This window comes from Rhinatrema bivittatum, chromosome 6 (assembly GCF_901001135.1).
Source record: "Rhinatrema bivittatum chromosome 6, aRhiBiv1.1, whole genome shotgun sequence".
Lineage (NCBI taxonomy): Eukaryota > Metazoa > Chordata > Amphibia > Gymnophiona > Rhinatrematidae > Rhinatrema > Rhinatrema bivittatum.
In genome coordinates, this window is record NC_042620.1 from 325,981,217 (window position 1) to 326,005,911 (window position 24,695).

A 24,695-nucleotide genomic window follows, 5' to 3' on the forward strand; every position below is an offset into this window, starting at 1 on the left:
GACGCTCTATCTTGCTGCAATGGCAAAGAAAACTGCTCCGATTTCTCTGGCGACACCGACCACCGCGGGTGGCACAAAAAATTCTTTATCAGTCTAAGTCTACTGGTGGTTTGGGACTGCCAAATTTGTCCAGATACTACGCGGCGGCACAACTTCGGCCCATAATTGACTGGCATTGTTCGGCTTCTGTGAAACCGTGGGTCACACTCGAACAAGAGTGGATTGCGCCGGTACCTTTGGCCTCCCTCCTCTGGCAACCTGCTAAAACGTGGCGCGCAAATCTGCAGCTGACACCTTGCATAAGGCACACATATAATGTGTGGAAACAGTGGAAGCACAAACTTGTGGAACACTATGATTACCATTCTCTTACCCCACTATTTCACAATAACCTGTTCCCAGCAGGCCTTCCTCATACAGCTTATGCTCAGTGGAAATCCAGGGGCATTCATTGTATCCAGCATGTTCTCCGACAGGACAGACCTATTTCTTTCTTAACCCTACAAGAGTCCTATCGGCTGTCTTCTGTGGAATTTTTATCCTATATGCAGCTACGACATTTCCTGCTACACATTCAGCACAGGGGGTTGTTGGCCCCCACCCGATCTCTGTTTGAAGGATACTGTGATTCTCCTAAGTTAATAGGGGGTCTTATATCTAAACTATACCAGCTGCTGACCTCTCATCCGTTTGGCTGACATGCTCACATGGTTGCATGGGAAGCGGATCTTAAGATCTCAATATCCGAAGAGGCCTGGACATCTCTCTTCTCCGCGGTTGCCCGCGGTAATATATCCACCAGGATTATTGAAGCCAACTATAAGACTCTTTACCGATGGCATTTGACTCTAACTAGACTACACCGCTGCTACCCCAGAGTGGATCCCCACTGCTGGCGCAATTGTCGTCAAATTGGAACATATATACACATGTGGTGGGACTGTGAATTCATTCAGCCTCTTTGGTCTTATGTATCCCGGTTACTGTCTGAACTCTTCAAAGCTCCTTGTGCCCTGACCGTGGCACAAGCGCTCCTATTTTTTACGGATGACTCTCCCGGTTCCGGCTCAAACCTTCATGCAACAGGTTTGCACGGCTACTAAAATGGAGATTGCTTACCATTGGAAACGTACTCATCCCCCCACATCGGAGGAACTTTTACAACGCCTGGATAGGGCCTGTACTCTTTATCGTCTCACGGCTTTGAAGCACCACCGCCTTGCCAAATTCAACCAAGTTTGGGGTCCTTACATATATTGGAGACCTTTGACTTTCACGACCTAATCATAGGCTGACTTTTCAGTTTTAGGTTTAATCGAATCGTTTACTACCATGCTGACGGTGAATGTGCTGTATGGAGAGATGACTTATTGACTGCTCTGAGTTCTATTGCCAACACATAGCATGCGGGGAGGGGGGGGGGGGGAATAACTTGGAACACTTTGGAGTTTTCTTATATTATAGTGTGTTATTTAGTGATGCTTACTAGAAAATATGCTGTTCTGCTTGTACATGTTTTTCCTGTTATCACTTATCTATAACAGCAATAAAAAACTGTTAATAATAAAAAAAAAAAAAAAAAGAGGACTAGTGCACCATGCACAAATCACAGGGAACAGTCATTCACTGAGCCCCCTTCTGGATGAGACAAGTTTTGTTGATTAAACAAAACTTTCCCTGCTCCTTCCTGGGAACCACAGTCAGAGGAGAGAAAAATCATCTATTAAGGTGGATCCAAAAATGGTCCATCAGTCCTACCCAATGACAATTCTTCCACATTCTTTTTGGCTACTCCATCCCTGTGCATGGTGACCAACCTAGAATTACCCCCACAACTTAACACCCATACCAAAGTATAGGATGTGGAAGCTACTGATGAAACCATCCAACAAAATAGCAGATGCCTCCATATCCAGCTTGTGCACCAACCAAAGACGCATAACATCCACTCTGACAGAGGAGGAGGCCCTATCAAGAACATTATGTAGCTAGGGCAGGACCACTGGATTCTGGCTTTTTAACACATTTGGTAGCTGGATGGTTGAGGCCACAGATCAGCAACTATTGTGTCTGCATATGCTAACAAAGAACCATACTGAGATGGGTCATAATGGCCAACCACACTTGCTAATCTCAAGAAACAATGAACCCAATTTAATATGTTCCTTGGAATCTTCATATCTTGTCCACACATCTAGTCTCTTAGTCTACTTCTTCCCTCTCCTACTTTTCCCGTATACCCTTCCAATAAACAGAATCTCTCAATATACTGGTGTTTCCTACTGTTTTTACCACAGATTTTGAGACCCCTTCCCACAATTCCGAAAGAAGTACCTAATGCAGGAGGACCTATCTCGGAGCTAGAGAGAGGGCGATCCACACCCAAAGAAGTATGGATTGGAGGAAGAGCTAGAGGTTAACAAGGAAGAGGAATCAGAATACCTGCAAGGAGTTCTTCACCTATGTTTACGCTTTAGCCTAGAGTCAGTTCCTTTTTTAGAGTCTCCTGACCCAGCATCAGTGACTATTGCATCCCCAAGGGGGCACCCTGACTAGAATTTTCCAAAGCCCCCATGCTGGTAGTCACATCTATCTTTGCACTTTTCGCGACTGAGTTGCCACCACACCCATGTTGCTTGTTGCCAAAGTGGACTGTGTCCAATCTCTGTCCCTTGGGGAATTCCTCCATTCCTTCTGACTCGATGTTCCTGGCTGTTCCGAAGCATCAGCAGCCACTTACCTTGCGGCAGGTGTCAAAACCTGGGAAGAAGAAATACTTGCGCCACCAAAAGTGGGAGGAGTGACATTATTCCAACCTTTAGCCACCGAAAGAAGGACCATACATAGACTAGATATAGAAGCCCAGCCCTGAAGCCACGGCACTGAGTTGGCCCCCCAAACTGGATTAGACCCTCCAGGGAAGCCTCAAGACCGCATCCTGATGGAAGCAGATATTGCTGGGAGGTCAAGCCACCCAGAGAAGGAACATGAGGCTCCCTTGAACTCGGAGTGGCAAAAAAATCCAAGTAGATCACTGACCTGCAGCTAAGGGAACCTACCCAAACACCATTCCAGCCTGCCAATAGTAGCTGCATCAGGAGAAGACCATAGGGAAGGAATAAAGAACCCTTAGCAGCTAGACCCCTAACATCAACATGTGAAACCTAAGGATGGAACAGGGGAGGCGTACTCAGCCCAAGGTGGACATCAACATGTGAAACTAAGAGAAAGGGGAGGGAGGCGCACTCAGCCCAAGGTGGAGGAATCCCTAAATTCTGTGTATCTAGCTGCCTGGGGGGGGGGGGGGGGGGGGTGGTAAGAGAATCAAATCAGAGAGTCCTAAGGCCACCCACTGGCCCAACCTCCGAACCTACCACCTGAAGCCCTGGATTAGGTCTCCAATTTCAGGTCTGAGTACCACTGCCTCTAGTCATCAGGGGCTGCCGGCTCCTTAATAAAGGACAGAATGACTGGCCAGTACTGACACTCTACGAGGAAGGCCCGATCAACAAGCCAGCAATCTGGTCGGCACCCTCCACCGGCACGTGCTCAGAACACCAATCTTCAACATTTCCCGACACAGGAATTTCTGCTGCAGTCCTCCCTGCATGCTCGCTTCTTACCCAGCCTCAGAGGGGACGACACCAAGGAGAAGCTAAGGAGGAAATGCAAGGAGAGGGAAGGGGCGATTCCTATAATATACAGGAAACCTAGTGAGGGGCTAATTTGAAAACCGGTCCTCGTGGGCAGGAGTCATTGCCATTATGTTACAGCCTTGGGCTCCTGGAAATGCAAGACAACCACAAAGAGTGGAAGGATTCAATCATGGCCTAGCTCTAGGGGGAAGGGTTGGTAGGAAATGGGAGCATCCCATGGCCAGCCAGGGATCCACATTATCTTAAAACAGCCTTTACAAGCTCCAACCGTTTTGCATGGAGTTCAAACACAAGTACAGGTGACTTTGCCTGCAGGCATCCTGCCCCAGTTCAGGGACACCCATGGGACAGGCTTTGACCTTCACCTTTGGTTGCATGCTTAGTGAAACGTAAAAGGTAAAGGGGCGGATTTTAAAAGGAGCGCGAATAGGCCTACTTTTGTTTGCGCTCAGGCGCAAACAAAAGTACACTGGATTTTAGTAGATACGCGCGGAGCCGCGCGTATCTACTAAAAAACCTGGATCGGCGCGCGCAAGGCTATCGATTTTGTATAGCCGGCGCGCACCGAGCCGCGCAGCCTACCCCCATTCCCTCCGAGGCCGCTCCAAAATCGGAGCGGCCTCGGAGGGAATCCTCTAACACCCTCCCCTCACCTTCCCCTCCCTTCCTCTACCTAACCCACCCACCCGGCCCTGTCTACACCCCCCCCTTACCTTTGTTGGGGGATTTACGCCTCCCAGAGGGAGGCGTAAATCCCCGCGCGCCAGCAGGCCTCCTGCGCGCAGGGATGCGACCTGGGGGCGGGTACGGAGGGTGCGGCCACGCCCCGGGCCATAGCCACGCCCCCGTACCCGCCCCAAAACGCTGCCAACACGCCCCAAAAAACGCCGCGACGACCGGGACCGCCCCCCCCCCCGACACGCCTCCCTCGGAGAACCCGGGACTTACGCAAGTCCCGGGGCTCTGCGCGCGCCGGTAGGCCTATGTAAAATAGGCCTACCGGTGCGCAGGGCCCTGCTCGCCTAAATCCGCCCGGTTTTGGGCGGATTTAGGCGAGCAGGGCTCTTAAACTCCGCCCCAAAGCGTGTTGTTCATGATAATGTGACCCTCCCCTGCCATCTGTGACATGAACAAACATGAGGGACAAAACATCTTCAGCATTTCCCTGTTCCTGCCCTCATCTTCTGTGTATCAGAGGCTTTCCAGCCCCCTCCCCGGGTAATTTTAACATTAGAAAGCAAACTTCACTCTTACAGCTAAATGACTTTATGGAGAGTACAGTTTTACTAGACTATAAATGCATATTTGTTATCTGATTCAGATTACCAAGTACCCAAGGAGCTCTACCTTGTCTTCAGAAAAAGTTAGCAAAATCATTAGTTGGAGCTTTTATTATTTTTGATAGCAACAGTATTTTTTGAGAAGGGGGAACATAAATAAATTGGAATGACCTGAGGTAGTACTCACCTGATCCGAGTGAGGGGTGAACAGTAGCTCTAGCGTGCAGGGTATGTTTCTGTATTGTGCTTGCAGGAATTCGTGCAGCCAGCATTTCAGGAGAGCTAACATGCCATTGACAAGTACAAGGCGGGCATATTCAGTGTCAGGTGGGCTAGGATGTAGTTTTCCTCTAATTCTGATGAGACCTGGCTTCTGTGGGGAGGCTGAGCAGCCTGGACTTTCCCAATGTAGGAGGAGGTTACTCACAAACCCAGCCATGGCCCTTCTCCCTACAAATCGGGCACACCACACCTTGCTGCCCTAAAATGAAGCCTCATTAGCTGTACCCTCCAAATCACTTAACCGCCTGCTGGAGAAAACAGGGTGAGGAGGCGGCAGTAGTATTGTCCGTGTCTGAGCACTTTTCAGGTTTTCCAGTAACGTACCTCTGTTTAGATGTATTGCTGTAGTTAATGCAGGATTTTGATGTGTGCTCTATGTATTTGATAATGAAGTTGTGTAATTATTTGAGGAAAAAAAACCCTGTTTGCTTTGTCACCTGTATCCTGTGTCTCATAAGATTCATTTAAAGTTAGGGAACCATTTCTACATCCTTCTACACTGCTGTGCTTTCCTGCTGTATATGTGGTGTGTCCCTGCCTTAGTTAAGATCAAGCTGGTGGAGATCCGATTTTCAAACACCTGTGGGCCAAAAGTAGTTACACGTTTAAAGCAAGAAATGCACATATTCTTTCAGGCCGAGCGCACCGTTTAGCCCCCGTTTGGACACGCTTTTTCCACAGTCGTATTACCGCTTATACGGTAAGGGGTAATAGCGCGTGGAAAAACACGCAGCCAACCCCCTGAAAACTACATGCAAATGCATGTTGATGAGCCTATGAATTAGTCGCCTGGGATACTGAAAGTAAAATGTGCGGTCAAACCACACATTTTACTCTCAGAAAGGGCAAGTGTTATGTTCAAACAACCGGGAAAAGTGTACAGAAAAGCACAAAAAACTGCTTTTCTGTACACCCTCCAATTTAATATCCTAGCGATATTAAGTCAGAGGAACCTAAATTTTAAACAGATGCCGGTAAAATAGAGCGTCGGTTGTCGGACCCGCTGATAGCCAGTTCTACTGCTAATAAGGAGTGGCTAGGGACGTGCTATTGTCCGTAGCCACTCCTTATTCACCCGACACCTCATTTCAATACAGAATCTCGAACTAAGAGCTGCCTGGGCACTCAACAAGCAGCACCCGCTCTCCCGCGATTTTTACAGTATGAGTTTTTTCAATGTGTTAAACCCCTCTTGCTTCAAGGCAGATACTACGTGGTTATCAAAAAACCCCCCTAGTGGTTAGAGCAGCAGGCTGTGAAGCAGAGAAAGCTGGATTTGTATCCCACTGCTGCTTCTCGTGAGCCACTGCCTAGGGAACAAACTGAAGATTGTGAGCCCTCTGGGGACAGAGAAATACTTGACAGTACCTGAATGTAATCCGCTTTGGAGTGACGAAAAGCAGAATATAAATCAAGTAAATAAAAATGCAAGGGGAGGTCCCCAGCTTTTCCCACCAGACCTGCTTTCACCTGGGCTCTTCCCAAGAGGAATGGAGAGAACCTGTGAGCTCTTGCAACTCAGGGGGGGGTTGACCACTTGTAACCCATCGTCTACAATACAAATTACTTATGATGGTGTTAAGTAGTGTCAACAGCTCATTTCAAGCCAAAAATACAAAGATTCCTCTTGTCCTTTTGGATTATATTTTTGTAGCCCTGTTTCAGATCTAAGGTGTTTGCACCCAGCCGTGGCTTAGAGGTGACGAATAGAGATGCAGAGGCTCTGGCAACCTACCAGACATGATGGAGACCTTAGCACAGTCTTCTCTTCCTCTTTGGGCTTATTGCTCCTGTGTTTCTCTCCCTCTCTGTTAACGTGGTAAAGCTGTGCATCTAATAACTTTTAGACAAGAGATTTACATGAGTGGAGCTTATTTTCCGTTTAGACATCTGCTGTTATCACTTAGCTCTTCCCTGTGACACCATTACTGTATTTGTGCAAAACTGTGAAATATTTGAATTAAAATATATTTTAAAATGATGTAAAAGTTCTTTCAGTATTAAATAGGGGCTGGTCTAGTGGCTGAGCAGCAGTGCCAGACCCTTGGTCCTGGACTGGAGACAGCATGCATGTGTGCGATTCCTACTCCAGAACCATCACAACAGCTCTACTAAGGAAAACTAAGATGGAAAGTTTACTACCCCATAGGCCAATTTCAATTAAGCTGAAAATTCAAAAGGGAGAAATCCCTGCCCCCCTCTTACCAACTGCCCTCTAGGACTGGGAGCCACAGGAAAGCAAAGTTGCTTACCTGTAACGGGTGTTCTCCCAGGACAGCAGGATGTTAGTCCTCACATATGGGTGACATCATCGGATAGAGCCTTATCACGGAACACTTTTCTCAAAGTTTCTAGAACTTTGGCACACTGAGCATGCCCAGCATGCCACTAATCCTGCATCCAGCAGGGGTCCCCCTTCAGTCTCGTTTGTAGCAAAAGGTACGAGCGAAAAATAAAAGTAAAACGTAAGCGAATCCAACTCTGCGGGGTGGTGGGCGGGTTTCCTGAGGACTATCCTGCTGACCTGGGAGAACACCTATTACAGGTAAGCAACTCTGCTTTCTCCCAGGACAAGCAGGATGGTAGTCCTCACCTATGGGTGAATAGCGAGCTACAGGATGCCTGAATAGAGGCAACCAAGCAGCACCCAATTATGTGCAACAGGCACAACAACAGGGGTGCTATTGGTTAGGAAGGCAGCCTGAACTTCACAATGGGTCGTAAGTAGGAAGTTGGGTTATTAAACTGGATACAAATTATGTAGTACAGACTGGTCAAAGACGGAATCTTGTCTGCCAGCCTTGTCGAGACAATAATGAGCTGCAAATGTATGGAGAGAACTCCATTTTGCAGCTCTACAGATGTCAGAAATAGGTACGGAACAGAGGTGCGCCACCGACGTTGTCATGGCTCTGACCGAATGTGCTTTCATGCGTCCCTGAGGCGGAAGGCCTGTTTGTTGGTAGCAGAAGGTAATACAGTCCACCAGCCAGGTGGACAGGGTCTGCTTGCCCACCATGACTCTCAGTTTGGTTTTATCAAAGGAGACAAAAAGTTCTGCGTTATTAGAGTTGGATCTGTGCCCAGGCGAATTGGTTTCTGGTCTGACGTCACGTAGGATGGAAAACCAAACTTGTCGCGGCCAGTACGGGCTATGAAGATCATTGTGCCCCGGTCTTGTCATAACTTCATGAGAGTCTTGCTGATAAGTGGAATAGGAGGGTATTTATATAGACCCGTTTTCCACGCGTGAGCGAAGGCATCCATCGGTGGTGACACGTGGCTGTGGTTAGCGAGTAGAATTGGTCTACTTTGCGGTTGTGAATTGATGCAAAGAGGTCTATGTACGGGCGACCCCACTGGTGGAAAATTCTGTTCACTACAATGGGATCCAGGGCCCATTTGTAGGGATGAAAGGTCCAGCTGCGACAGTCTGCCATCACATTGTCTACACCTGCCAGGTAGGTCGCTCTCAGCAGCATGGAATTGGAGAGCCCAGGCCCAGATCTGCGCCGCCTCATGGCATAGCAGATTAAGAACCTGTGCCCCCTTGGCTTGTTGAGATACCACATCGCTACCTGGCTGTCTGTTTGAATTAGGATTACCTTGTTGGATAAGCAATCCTGAAATTTGAATAGGGCATATTGTATCGCCAGGAGCTCCAGAAAATGTATATGGTGGTTTGCTTCTTCCCTGGTCCAGGTTCCCTGGGTTTGTAGTTCATTGACATGGGCTCCTCAACCCAGGTTGGAGGCATCTGTGGTCAATGTAATCTGAGGGGCTGGAGTTTGAAAGGGTAGTCATATTTGAAGATTGGACTCTTGTATCCACCAACCTAGTGAGAGGCAAAGCTAGTGAGTGGACAATCTGTGACAGAGGTTGATGTGACTGGGACCACTGGGACTTTAAAGTCCATTGTGTTACTCTCATGGCTAATCAAGTCATTGGGGTAACGTGAACTGTAGATTCCATGTGTCCTAAGCAAGGTGAGCAGGTGACGAGCTGTAGTGGTTTTGCGAGTCTGTACTGCTTTGGCCAAGGTTGATAGTGTGCGTGCTCGGTCTTTTGGGAGGAATGCTCTGGCATGAATGTTTAGATCTGCTCCGATGAACGAGAGGGTGCGTGACAGTCAGATGTGATTTGGGATAGTTTATGAGAAACCCCAAGGACTGTAGCAGTTGTATGGTAAGATGGAGGGATTGAAGGACTACCTCCTTGGATGGACCTCTAAGTAGCCAATAGTCTAGATACGGATGCGCTGTCTTAGGTAAGTTGCTACTACTGCCAGACATTTCGTGAATACTCGGGGTGCCGACACCAGGCTGAACGGTAGCACTCAGTATTAGAAATGCCTTTGACCTACTATGAATCTGACATCTTCGATGATGGGATATGGCTATATGGGAATAAGCCTCTTGAAGATCTATAGAGCAGAGTCAATCTCCCTTTTGCTGGTGAGGGAGCATGGTGCCCAAGGTAACCAGCCTGAACTTTTCCTTGTAGAGATGTTTGTTTAGGGCGCGGAGGTCCAGTATAGGACGTATGCCACCGGACTTTTTTGGAATCAGAAAATATCGAGAGTAGAACCCTTTTCCTCGCTGCAGTCGGGAAACCGGTTCCACGGCATTGGACTGCAGGAGGATTGAGTCCTCTGCCTTGAGAAGTGGTCAGTTAGACTCCACACCGGACGCGATGGAGTCCAGTGGTAGTGTAAGGAAATTTAGATGGTAACCATGGGCTAACTAATAGAAAGGACCCATTGGTCATTTGTGATTGTGTGCTATTTGTTGGCAAAGTGGCACAGGCAGCCCCCCCCCCCCCCCACAGGAAAGATGGTGGTGGGGGGGGGGAGAAGGTTGACTGCTGCTCTCTAGAAGGAAGTCAAAACGCCGAAGCAGGACCAGTCTGAGGAGCTAGTTGGGCTATTGGGGGCCTGTGCTGACAAGGCTCACCTCTGTGAGAAGCTCTGGTCAGTCTAGCCCAGGATAGTGGATGGTAATACCTACATGGTTTATAGGTTAGCCTTCTAGGTTCTCATCTAAATGTTCTTTTGGTGGTAGACGAGACGTGCGAGGGGTCAGTGGACAGTTGGCACAAGGTTTTGTGGTGGTCTTTGTTGTGCTACTGGCTCCTGAATTTTTTCACCAAACAAGTTGTCCCCTGTGCATGAAAGGTCTGCTAACCTGTCTTGGACTTCTTGGCGTAAGTCAGAGGATTTGAGCCATGCCCAACGTCTGGCGCTTATTCCTGCCGCTGACACTCTGGAGGCGGTGCCAAAGATGTCAGAGCTGCTCTTACCTCGTGTTTGCCAGCATTGAGTCCCTTCTGGAGGATGGTAGACAATCCTTCCTGAAATTCTTCAGGCAGGGTTTCAGTGAAGCCTTGGACTTGTTTCCAGAGATTCCTGGTGTATTGCGTCATGTATAGCTGATAGGCTGCTATACGTGCCATCAGCAGAGATCCCTGGAAAAAACTCTTCGGCCGAAGGCGTTCAAGGACTTCTGCTCTTTGCCAGGAGGGGCAGAAGAATGAGGCCGGGATTTCTTAGCCTTGCTCTGGGCGGATTCTACCACTATTGAGTGGTGGGGTAGCTGGCTCTTTTGAAAACCCGGAACTGACTGCACAAGGTATGTAGTGTCGGGTTTTTTGTTGACTGGTGGCACTGTGCCAGGGTGTTCCCAGGTACAGTGTAAGAGGTCAAGCAGGACTTCATGGACTGGAATTACCATTACCTCTTTGGGCCAACCCCAAGATCCACTAAAGTAGGTAAATATACCAAAGACATTCAACAACCCACATTCACAATTTTTTCACATATTTTTTCTTTTTTTTTTTTTTATGTATACTTGCCCCTTAAAAATCCCAAAATCTGAGTAAAATAATTTTTACTAATTTTTCTTTAAGACAAAAATTTTTATATAAAAAATTTGTTAAGAGGAAAGTGGTTGTTTCATAAACTTTTAAGCATACCATCCAGGTTACCCTTATTATTTTTAATCACGAACAAACCACTGTCCCCCTATGAATTGTTAATTATTTATTCAAACATTTTTTCTTATTTATAATAATTTAAAAAATTGTCAAAAATGAATTTGTCAAAAATGGAAACAGTCCACCAAAAAGTGGACTGTTCCCTTATCACATTTTTGGGGGGGAGAAGAGGAAGGTTTCATACAATTTCATATCATCACATCCAGCAATGTATGGCAATTTTTAATCATAAACCGACCTCCTCCAACCCGTGAATATTTTTTTGTTATTTTTAAGCGTGATTAAATTTAATGAATAGTGACTTAAAACCTTTTTCTTTGAAATTATTTCCACCCACAATTAGGCTTTTTTTGAACTTCTTCAGGAAACACCAAACAATTCTCAATAACACCGACACATAATTGTTCACATATACGATCTTATTGTAGGGAACTTCCCTATAACTTATCTGTATACTCTCAAGATTTAAAGTCCATGTCCATATCCCGACAAGGCCTCGTTTCGAATCATAGATTCTTCATCAGGGGACAGTACTTTTAATCCGAGGTTTTGAAAATGTTCAGCGTTTTCACCCGCTTTAAACCGCCAAGTTAATGGTCGCCATTTTAATTTAAAAGCCCAGGCCGGCATTGATCTTTTATTCACGCAACGCCACTTCAAATTCAACGAATCATAAGCGCTAAACAGCGTCATCACGTAGGTTGTACAAATACACTCTAGAAAGTTTGCCATCTCCAATACCACCCAGATTCCAGAATATCATAGAGGTATAAGGAAGAATATCAATTCTTTAACATCATCTTAAATCAAGGTATTCCATTCCAAATCCTCATTTAATCCCCTCGGGGATTGTGTGCCCAAAGTAAAAATCCAATAGGCTTCCCTTAAATCCAACAAATGCTTGCGATCACCACCTCGTGAAGAGGTAATTACTTGGTCTATGATGGTCCATTTTATTTGTGCAAATGAATGCTCATTTTGAACACAATGTACAACTATAGGGGCGGTTAAAGTCCGCGTTTGTAATTGAGATTTGTGCTTATTTAATCTAATCTTCATGTTTCAAGTCGTTCTTCCAATATATACTTTAGGACAACTGCACAATAAAGCATATATCACATAACTGGAATTGCAAGTCGTGTGTGTTTTCCTCCTGATTTTGTAACCAGATACTGGATCCTGCCACTCATGCCCCTCTATACAAGTATCACAGAGACTGCACTGATGACATTTAAAATGTCCAACTATATCTTGGTTCAGTGGTGTGCGTGACTGTGCATGTACTAAATAATCCCTGATATTGCTACCCCTAGAGGTAACAATTAATGGGGGTTCTTGAAACACATGAATGCTTAATATATGCCAATGAGTTCTGATAGCCTTAGCAATCGCTTGGAACACTGTGGTTTGTTTCAAAACAAACTAAATTAGGTTCTTGTTTTTTTGGTCTGTAGGACAACAATGCTTGTCTGTCAGAATATTTTGCCCTTTTATAAGCCCATTTAACAATTTTCTGCGGATATCCACGTGATAAAAATCTCTCTTAATTTAACTGCTTGTATTTCATATTCTGAAACCGTGGAACAGATTCTCCGTATCCGAAAAAATTGGCTGGTGTGCAACCCACACTTAAAAGAATAAGCATGGTGGCTATGAAACATAAGCAGATTATTCTGATCAGATGGTTTCCTGAATACAGTAGTGGTTAATGTCTCTTCGTGGCGAGTCACTGAAACATCCATGGTGTTATCTGACCATTGAGAAGTAAATTGAAGATTCTGATTTAATGTATTGATCCATTCACAAAACATTTTCAATCGGTCCTCAGACCCCTTCCAAATAAAGAAAATGTCGTCAATATAACTGCTCCATATTATAATTTCTTGCCACCAATCTGAAGTGTAAATCAGTTCTTTTTCAAATTTTGCCATGTATAGATTGGCTGTGGTAGGTGCCAATGGAGAACACATTGGTATCCCATGGGTTTGCAAATATAAAGTTGACTCAAACAGAAAATAATTCTTAGTAAGAATCAATTCTGCTAATTGCATAATAAATGGAATGGATATTCTCTGCATCGTATGATGACTAACTACAGTATCGTATATCACATCCAATGCTTCATCATGAGGGATGTTGGTATATAATGACGACGCATCCATTGTGGTAAACCAATAAGAAACCAATGGATCCAATTTAATCTGTTGAATCTGTTGCAAAAAATGAATGGTGTCTCTAGTGTATGATGGCATCTCCTGTACTTGTGGTTGAAGTATACGATCTAAAAATATCGCAGGAGCTTCAAGAACAGCACCATTTAAAGATACTATAGGTCTTAACGGCGGATTCGTCATATTTTTGTGAATTTTAGGAAGAGAATATATCACAGGAATCCTAGGATTGGAAACTTTAAGAAAATTATGCTCTTTATCAGTTAAACCCAAAGTCACTTCAACCAAAGATGTAATTTGTTTACTCAAACCATCAGTTGGATCTTCTGATAATATATAATAATATTTCTGGTCATTTAAATGTTGATACATTGCCATATAATTTTTCTTATCTTGTAACACGATGGCACCGCCTTTATCGTCAGGTTTTATTATTACATCATTGACTTGTGACAAAGATTTCAACGCGGATCATGATATTATGGTTAACCGTATCAAACGCAGCCGACAAATCGAGCATTAGTAAGAATCTTTGTCCTGGATCGAATCCCCTCAGAACCGTATCAATATGCTCCAGATGTTCATTCAGCTGCTTCAGTATAACTTTTTCTATTAATTTCGCAATACATGGTAAGACTGATATCGGTCTATAATTATTTAAACTTTTATTATCCAGGTTATTCTTTTTCAAAATCGGTTTAATAATTGCATGTTTTAATTGTTCCGGTATTGTGCCTTCTGCAAGGGATTTATTAATAATCAGAGTCAAGGTGGGGTGACTGTCTGAACTAATTGTTTTAAAGTTTGTACTGGAATTGCAAGAATTCTGTCATTGACATTTGCTTCTACATTTTGCCTGGTACTGTCAGGCTGTCAATAGTTTCCAGAATTACCTGTGAAGCCCTTTTTAAACATACCCTCTAGGCCTTAGGTATAATGGCAGATTTTAATGATAGGTTACAGACTACCAGTAGCTGGGTTCCTTAAAAACACTGGGGTAAGTAGCATTTGGTCTTGCCAATTTGCTATTAGACTGCCAATTTCAGCTAGCACCCCTTCCAGTTTTGCATTGATGTGCATCAGTTCCTCTCGGTCATCACCTAGAAAGTATGCTTCCAGCATGGCTATCTCCCCATCTCCTCTGCAGTTTAGTTTTTCTCCCCAAATGCCCGTTTGTCCCTTTTGTAACCCTTACCTGTAATTTTGCAGCCCATCTCTTATTTTATTAGCTTTTCAATGCAATGGTATTCAAGTATGGAAAAAAATGCATAATGATGAGCCAAATATAGGATTTTCATGAAACAAGTTGCTATAACTTACTAATGGCACAGCAGGAGGCATGGACACTTTTTGACCACTCTTACCTTGCTTTATCCAGCTCCAGTTTATCTCATCAAGCTACGTGATGCAGAGAATCTGGTGCTTCTCACTCAATATTTTATTCACTTGTCAATTAGAGCAAATAAACAGCTCATCGATTTCAGCAATTAAAATACCAATAAGAGAGCTCCAAGGAGGCAAGCACTGGACTTTTCCTGCTGTTTCAGCATTCACAAATGGGGCCTCACAATTGAGTGCTATTCATTTTTTGATAAAACAGAGTTGATTCTTACTAAAAATAAACATTTGTTATATTTTTCTAAATTGAATGCTAGGAACTTTTGCAGGTCATCTCTTACCTCATTCAACAGTACAGAGTAATGTAATATTGCAGTTTCTGACTACTGAGAAGGTATCAGAATATTTGAGGGGCAGCGTGCCTTGACATGTTACAGGAGATTTTGGGGAAAGACTGGAGAAATAGCCTATTTTCTGTTACTATCTTAAGGCCTGATTCATCAAGGTCTTTTCCCATAAGAGATGGCCGGACCCCTTTGAAACTTACTTCCTGCTCACTGAAGACAAATTATACATTAGCAGCTAGGCCTTCATTTCTTGACAAATTAGCTTGGATTTCTCAGGCAGCAGACAACCCTGAAACAATAAGCAGTCCTATCTCATCTTGCATAGTTTAATATGCAGGTCTTCACAATCTCTGCGGGGGATTTCCACACCGTGTAAGGATGCAGCCAGAACCTACATATTGAAGTCAAAAGAAAAAAAATGCTAGAGCCAGCTCTGAATTTGTGATCAATGTTCTGTGACTGGCCAAGATACACACAGTTTAATAAAATGGAGCGCGTGGGTGTTGGACAAGCATCCAGTGCAAACACTAAAGCACATTGCTCTACCCTGCAATTTCATGCACACAAATCCCACATTTTCCTTTCAATGACTGAACAGTGCAGCTCAATGTGTCAACAACCAGTAATGAGTCTTTCCATATTTTATTGGGTAAATGATTTAAAAGGTAATAACAATAGTGTTAAAACTACTACAATATCTTCCACAGCCATATCTCACAGACTCACAGATTACCTTCTATGCATTTTTTTTTCCCTTTTCCTTGTTAGTCTTATCATAATAAAATGCCCATTTCAACAGTTTCTTCAGACTAAGAGCAGTTAAACGTGGAAGGAAGAAGGGACCTAGTTATAGTAAGAGGGGGGCAGGTGGTGAAAGGATGGGGGTATTCGGGGGGGGGGGGGGGGGAGGGAGGGGGGTAATTTGTGAAGCCATTATTGTACTCAATCAAGTTTCTAAGAAAGAAGAAAAAAACTCAGGCAATACAAGCTACGCCAGGCAGCTGCACGCCCATAATATTAATCACCATTGCATTGCACGCATCTCATTATGCTGGTGACTGATTCAAAGTAATTCTTTGTCTGTAACATATAAAACACTAAAATAACTTAGAAACTAGATCCACATATTTTGAAAAGAATCAACTTTGATATACAAAAACAGTCATATAGGTTGTTACAAAAGTTTGTTTTCTCAGTGCGTTTGTACCCCAGGTCAATTACTGGGCCCAGCACAAAGTAAGGTTTTTTTTTTTTTTCTTTTTTTTTTTTTTCTGAAACTGTAATAAAAAAAAAACCCAAGAAAAACACATCTTTGTATATAAAGAATCATTGCTGGTCTTAAGAATGAATGTAACAAGAAACCCTTAAATCTGAGAGGCACACATTAGGGTTTCAGCTTTAAAAAAATAAAGGAAAAAAAAAAAAGATTACCGGTTTATTTAAATGGAGGATGTACTCATTCAGACTCCTCAAACTTAATTCATTTAACATCACTAGCAAAAAAATCAGTTAGAAACTGTACAAAAATAATAAAAAAAAGTTAACACATGTCTTCCTGCAGGAGTTTTTGTAAGGACCGGAAGGCAGGCTTTTCGGAGCAGCATTTGTGCATGGCTAGAGGCTTCTTTGGTAGGATCGAACACACACAAGAGATGTAACTTACTCCAAGACAACGGTTTCAGAAACCTGCACATACCAGGACAAGTAAAGGGGGGATCATACAGAACCTTCAGGCGTGCTAAAGTGTGCAAAATTCAGGAAAAGAAACCCTAACACTTCATGTGCCTTTCGGCCAGAGGACCAAACTGATCATTTTTTCCATTTGTAATAGAGCTATTAGTATAGCGTAATCTAATGCACTTAGGGACTGCTGAAACACAACAGCAATACTTGAAGAAACAATCAGGTCGCGGGTCCAATCTGTCAAGTTAGGAGTAGATTCTTAGAATAAAACTTCAACTGAAAAAAAACTAACCCTTAAAATAAATGAAAATGATGCAGCATTTGCCATTTAAAACAAAGCTAAAACAAGAAAAGAGATCCATGTTGAGCACTACAGGATATAAAAACTAACTAGTATATGCCTTACTAAAAAATAAAACCAATAAAAGCTGGATCTTTTAATACTGAAATCTGTGCTACTTATTAAGATGAGCAGTGTTCCTGATCTGACATTGCAGGTAAATTAGACCATGCAACGTACACATATATTGCTGTGTGCAACTTGTCACGCTTGCACAAATAAACGCATAATTGATTTCATAATTTAAAAAACATTTGCATAAAGAATTTTTTTTTTTTTTTTTTTTTTTTTGCTTGAAAGCAATCCTTCTGGTATACTCAGATTTGGGTCCTGTAGGCTCTGGCATAAGTTCATTATAAGCACACCCGTTGAGGTTTGTATAATGCCCTTTTGAACTATATATTTTTAATCAACAGCTATTGAAAGATTGAGACAAATGCACTGTGCATTATGCTGTATACAAAAGGAAACAAGATTTATCCTTTTTTACTCCCTAGCCATGGAGGGAAGTATTGCTGACCTTGTCCTTTCAAACCTGCAGGATTGTTATTTCATCAGTATATCATTATTACACTGGTAAGAAACATCTGTATAACATCTGCATATATCAAGGATTTTTATAAAATCTGATATGATTCTAGAGTCCGCATGACCAGTCACGTGACCTGCAAGGATAATTAGCACCTTTAAATATATATTTTTTTTCTTTTAAAAAAATTCTAAGAACGAGCTTGTTTGGTAGAACAAGCACATTATAACGAGATGATGGATAAGATGTTTGTTTTTTTTCAAGACAATATTGGTAAAAATTGATTTTTTTGCAGCAGACAAAATATGCAGTTTGTGCTCAGTTTCCCTGTAAGGGCAAGAAAAGTTCCCAGGCAGATAAAAATGCTCTACTTTTGCAATGTTTACACGCTGGCCACATCACTCAGGAACATCGTGAAGACGACACAGGGAGACTTGGTCACCCGAGATGCCTTCTACGCAACAAGGTCCACAATCCTCCTCCTCTTGGATTTGCATTTTGTGACCACTTTGGCATCTGCTTGGCTGCTCAATTTTCAGGCCCTTAATTTTGCTTTAAATTAAGGCATCACAACTTAAAAAGTTATTTGGACTGCACATGCTGTGGATGAAAGAATCCCAAGACCTTCGTCAGAACCATCATACACCTAAAGTAGCAAAAACAAAAAACAAACAAAAAAAAAAGAGCAGCAGACAATTTATACCATTATTCTCAACAAAAACAAAAAGATAGCAGTCTCTCTCAGCAGCCTGTGATGTCGTAACCAGTCTCAGAACAGGCTTGATGCAAGGCAGCCTAGCGCTGGAGTACATGTATGCTTCTGACATGGCAGTCTTCAAGACCTGCCAGTCTAAACAGATCTCCATTACCCCAGAGCTGTAGGATGACCACCACAACAAACTCCGGTTCCTTTATAGAAGAGAAAACATTCTTACTTTGAAGTACGCTCTGCCACAAAGCCCAGCTCTCCAGAACTGCACCGTATTGGAACTGGTCATAGGTGAAATAGGACATGGCACGTCTGTTCCTCTATTGTTCTACAAAACAGCAGTTAACGATTTCTCTTGCTGGCTCCTACAGATAGTAAAATCTGAAAGAATCTCTTTGCGGATAGGGTCTTCCAGGCGGCTTTTATGCAACAGTTTCCCAAAGAGAAACTGTATGGGAAAAGGCAGCTGAACGTGCTGCCCCTACACAATGACAGTTTATGACCTGGGAAAAAAAATCACAATGAACATGAAAAGACCCAAAAGAAAGCTAAAATGTATCCAACAAATCTTGAGTTTCAAAATCAAAACTAAGAATCTATCCCATTATTCAGCATGCTCCATGGAGAGTCTTCAAATTACTTGAATTACTTCTTGCAAACTCTAAATTAAAAGCAGTTCAACAGCCTTTTTTGGTTCTACTGAAATTCGATGCTGCAAATATATGGCTATGCACCTTTGGAAAAGAAGAAAACACACATTATTTCAAGTCCTAAGCAAAGGTTTTACACCTTGTAAGCACCAAATTCTTCCTTCATCCCTCCAACTAGTGATGCACTGAGCCCCGCAGGTTTCAACTGGCACCAGTCAGAAACCTGATCATGTTGGTAAGAAGTACAGCTGGAAAAGAAGCTTCCAGGTATTCCTCTAAATTATTTCACCCCTCCCTCTCTCACAGGCTGCAAAAAGTAAAACTTTACTTTTGTTAAGCCGCTGCATTCATTTGCTTTATGAATCTAGGGCAATAAGCTTTATTCACTAACAGAACTGTGAAACCAATTTCTATCCAGGTGCAAGCTGAAAAACGCAGTCCGTCTATGAATTACAAAGCGATTTGTATCTAAAGTGCTCTTTAATAGCACTTTATAATCATCTCAGACTTCTCCTGTTCTGCAAAGCCTTCTCTTGTCCTTTGGGGGAGGGGGCAGCCTGGGAATGGCAGGAGGCAGGCGCGGAGGGCTTGCTGCATCTCTGCAGTGCTTTAAGGACAGCAGCACCTCGGAAGGGGTGCTTTTGCATACGTGGGGCAGAGAGCAGCTTGCCAGAGCGCACTACCTTGAGAAGGGCATGTTTTCTGCTGATGCTGGTGCCTTCTCAGATCCTGCCAGCCTCTCAGTCGCGTGACCCACTCATGTGCTTAGTGAATCTGGGAGAGGAAATGAAAAATACATAGGGGAACATGGCTCCCAAGCTGAAAGGGGTGGGGAGAAATCCCGAGGACCTCATTCAGATGATATTTTTGCCTCACCGAGAGGACTCCTTTGGTTGGTTGCATTAACACGGTAAAGTCCACTCTTAAATGCCTTGGGGCCCACCCTACAGTACAAAACCAACAAGACAGCTTTATTCTGGGGATGTGGTTCCATGACAAACGTGATACCTGTCCTTTGCTGTGTTTTAGCATTATTACAATCGAGAGGCAATGCAACAGCCAGAAACACCTTGCCTCAAGAAGAAAATAAATCCTTAATTCTTAACCCTTAAACCTTATCTAAACTCTTCCTTCCATCCACAGCAAACCCTGATTGATAAAGTTCAATGGTAACGAAACAGAAACTGAAGTAGAAAAAAAAAAAAGGGTTGTAATATGCTGCAAAAAAATGTTTTCAGTAACTGAAAATTGTAAAAGCAGAACTATGGCGGTCTTCATAATAATGCAGCTTTCCCACCCGTTGCCCCGATGAGCTCCACCAAGGCAACGGAAGCTATCATCATAATATGGTACAGTAGTAGAGATAGCTAGACCAGGAGGGGGCCGGGTCTCCTGGGAAGAGGTCAAGTGACTGGTCATGCGGCTCGCTGTCAGGAATAATGGTTGTACGGTGGAAGGGGGTGCCCAATGCCATTTTGGAAGTGATGATGCTGGCGGTGGGCAAGGTATTCCGCGTAGCTCATGGTCATTTTCTCACTACGGTACCTGAAGGAAAAGTGGCAGAGAGAGAGAAAAAAAATGGTTTACACCTTTCAAAGATCCGCAATAAATGTTTTATCATGTGTACGGAGACATTTCATGCTTGCTTAAGCTAAAGACCTTGTTCTTTTGACATTCTGCACTGTACAAACCCAATCATTTGCACACAAGCAGTGCATGAATGAAATAAACATTGATTTTTTTCAATACTGAATATCGTGAAACGGTTTAGGGTTTAGCTGCTACCATCCACAGCTGCTTTATTTCTGCAGCAGAATATTCATCAAACAGCAGGGAACGAACATAAGAAGTTAAAGGCATGAGGTGCATAAAGAACGCAAGTAATGCCAGAGCTCCTGAATGCCTTCTTTTCATTCACGCCGTCCCACAATTTTTGGGAAATGTCATTTGATGGTGACAAGGGGAGTTTCTGCCTAGGTTTGCTCTGAATGGCACACAGCCAGCCTCTGAGCTCGGCATACAAAATCCTCTGCTAATCTGAAATGAAACTTGCGCCGTCTCTGACTGCAGGTCAATCCTCCCGAAACCAAAGTAATGCATCTCCCCCTAAAGGAGAAGCTAAAATTAAATGAGGGATTCCATAACTTTTCTGACTTTGCTTAAGACCCAGCCACTCTATACTGGAGGGCACAGTGGTGTCATGAGCACTGTCAAGGCAGGAGGATTTAACCTCCTGCAAGCAAAAAAAAACCAATATAGTATAGGTTTTTTTTAAAACTTTTCCCTACACAATTTCTAAGCCATAAGAAAACTGATTTACCTGGAGATACACTCAGCCTGCAGCATTCCTCAGGCTGGCCCTTGTGATATTCAGATCTGACCTGACTAATTTACACCTGTGCATTTTTGTTTTAAACACAGCTCCCTGAAATCTATAGTCAGTCTTTATGTTCCTCCCCTCCATGAAGTGAGCTGAAGCACAATGCAGACCTGACCCATTGCACCTGATCCTAAAACGTCGGGGGAAGTGTTTATATAATCGCAGAATTAAAGCAAGCTCTGGATTTGCTGGAGTGAAACAAATAAAAGCATAAGGAAAATGAAGAATGCATTTCCTGAATAGTCATTAATACTTTAGCCATTTTTTGTGCCTATTCAGTTCTCAGTATCTGACATTGAGAGGGTTGCTCAGCAGACAGGAATATATGGCATTTGTTTTTGACAGAGCAGGGAGGATTATTCAATTCCAACACAATGCAACTTGTGAAAAAAAAGGTGACAAAGTATAGATAAATATGTTGATACCTGGTCAGTTTTATAGTTTTCCTAAACTCATTAGTGATTGGAGCTTTGTATCCTCCTTTCCTCAATAAGGAATCTATGGTCTGAATGTGGTCCCAGCCTGTGAAAGTGAAATTAAAGAAAAGATTAGTGAACAAATGAACCTCGTCTATGATAAAATACATTAAACTGAAACATTTGTCAACCGCACTGATGTCCATTCTCCAAACCCCAAGTTTCCTACTTTCAAGAAGTCGTTCTAAGTCCGCATGGGAGTTCCCACCACTGGCTCCATGCGTGTCTTCCAGATGAGCTTCAACTCGAAGGGGAAAAGGGTGGGATTGTGTGGCTGATTTGTCCTATCTCTGGAGAACACCCGTTACAGGCGAGTGCTTTCTCCACAGACAAGCAGAAACAAATACAGCCATGCAAGTGAAAACTCCCAAACTGGAGGTTGCGTCAAAAACATTGTATAGGCAGGAGGCAAGATGGCAGCATGAGACCAGGGTAAGAACTGCTCTGTCCTTTTTCCTTTGCACTCAATTTTCTTTGGAGATGTCATCTAATAGGAAAGGGGAGGTATGGGTTTTCCCTCCTGATGTACCTCTCCTACCCTGGCAGCAGTTTATACCATCCTTTTTACCATGTTCGGCAGAGCAATGGGGACCGTTGGCTCTGTGGTGAGTTTGGGCGAAGGAATGTTTGACTCACTGGGAGAAGTTTCTCTCAGTCCCCCAGATCTTCGCATTCTGCCAGCCAAGAGATCTGCCCTCCCCACTGCCATTGTGGTGCTTCAGGATGACGTCCGTTTTGCGCCTGCGATGGGGGGTGGGGGGGGAGAAGAGCAGCCCTTACCATCATCGCTGCTGGAAGACTCGGGAGGTCTACGTTTTGACGCTTGCCTGGCTTCTTCCTCCCCTGTTGTGGATAGGGGAGAGCAGACAGTCATCTGTCTTAGCACTGGTCAGTACTGCAGGTCTGGCACACCATGAGTCCCCCTTGAGTCATTACCCTTTCCAGGTAAGCCGGCGGTGGTCACTTTAGATGACCACCGCCACCCCGCCACCCCATTCATTTGTATTCATATGTTACAATGTTTTTTACTTCAATAGTTTAATCAATTGTTATCTTGTTCAATGTAAAATAGGGCAGATCTCGCCCTATTCAACCTGTTACCTGGAAACCGATGTGATATCTCGATCGAATGTCGGTATACAAAAGAAATAAATAATAATAATAATAATATTTGGGACTTGGTTACAGGCTTTAGAAGTTCTCTGAAGGATTATAATGCAAAGATTGCTTGTCTAACACGGTGGACAGTATGGAAAACAACTTTGATTTTCAGCTTAGGAAAATGAAGTCCAAGATTCTGACTACTGAAACTGCATTGGAAATATTCAAACTTTTAACTTTTCTGTTGCTAAGGATCGGAACAACCTTTCTCGTAGAACTGAACTTCTTGAAAATCACATTAGGAATTTGAACTTGCGATTTTTGAATTTTCCTAGGGTGGTGGGAGAGAAGAGCAAGTTTGCTTACCGTAAATGGTGTTTTCCATAGATAGCAGATGAATTAAGCCATGCTGTCTGGGTACGTCTTCCGTGCCACTAGGTGGCGGAGCTCTCCAAGTCTCTCAAAGTCTTACAGCTAGATGCTCCCTCCTGTATCCTGATAGGATTATCTTAGGCTCCTCAGTCAGTATCAAAGCGTTCGTTAGGTATGCTAGAACTGTCCGGGGAGGTGGGTGGGTCAGCATGGCTAATTCATCTGCTATCTACGGAACTTGCTCTTTTCAAGTAGATAAGCAGCTGAATTAGCCATGCTGTCTGGGAGTCTCCAGCTGACGTATTCAGCAGGTAAGGAATTTTACTTTGTTTTTTTGGGGTTTTTTGCACAATACGAGAAAACATAGCGGACAGTTCCCATGAAGGCTGTAATTATATGGAATCTGTGCTCTTTTGTAGGATAGTCTGCCCCACGAGGGCATCATTCGCCATTTGTCTAAACCAGTGGTCCCCAACCCTGTCCTGGGGGCCCACCAGCCAGTCGGGTTTTCAGGATATCCACAATGAATATGCATGAGAGAAAATTTGCATGTTATGGAGGCAGTGCATACAAATTTTCTCTCATGCATATTCATTGTGGATATCTTGAAAACCCAACTGGTTGGTGGGCCCCCAGGACAGGGTTGGGGACCACTAGTCTAAACAATAGTGGGATATGAATGTGTGATGCGATGACCATGTCGCCGCTTTACAGATGTCTATGATAGGTACTTGATGTAGAGAGGCGATCGAGGCTGCCATGGCACACACCTGATGCGAAAGAGATAGCGATCTTTGTTCATAACAAAACTTTACATAGTTGGATATCCATGTGGATAAAGTTCTTTTTGTCACTGGACGCCCCTGTGCGTTTGGATTGAATGAAAGAAAGAGTTGTGAAGGGTGATTGGGTGAAAGCGTGTGTTTTATGTAGTACGCTAGTGCACGTTAGTAATCCAAGGTGTGTAACTTTTTCTCATTAGGATTAGCATAAGGTCTTGGATGGAACATGGGTAAGGTGATGGTCTGGTTAATGTGGAAACTAGAGATCACCTTTGGCAGAAATTTTAGGGTGAGTGCGCAGGGTCACGTTGTCATGGTGAAAATGCAGATAAGGAGGGTAGTGAACCAAAGCTTGTAACTTACTAACTCTCCTTGTGGAAGTTAAAGCAACCAGGAAAAGCACCTTCCATGAGAGGTAGCGAAGGTGACAAGTCTCCAAAGGTTCAAAGGGCGAAAGCATCAGCTGTTCGAGAACAATATTAACGTCCCGTGGTACCGGTGGTTTACATACAGGTGGATGGAGGTGTAATACTCCTTTCATAAATCTAGATACTAAGGTATGACATGAAATAGGTTCTCCATCTAGAGGTGTGTGATAAGCGGCTATA

At 43.6% G+C, this 24,695-nt stretch overlaps 1 protein-coding gene across 1 annotated transcript in view; it reads right to left on the bottom strand.

Moving 5' to 3' along the window:
• Nucleotides 1–17,327: 17,327 nt before the first annotated feature.
• The window catches only part of AMMECR1 (Alport syndrome, mental retardation, midface hypoplasia and elliptocytosis chromosomal region gene 1), a 285,290-nt gene continuing 277,922 nt past the window's right edge, over nucleotides 17,328–24,695 (bottom strand). The window contains 2 exon segments of the mRNA XM_029607624.1: nucleotides 17,328–20,521; nucleotides 21,782–21,878. Of these exon segments, the coding sequence (XP_029463484.1) occupies nucleotides 20,407–20,521; nucleotides 21,782–21,878 (212 nt within the window). The 3' untranslated portion in view covers nucleotides 17,328–20,406.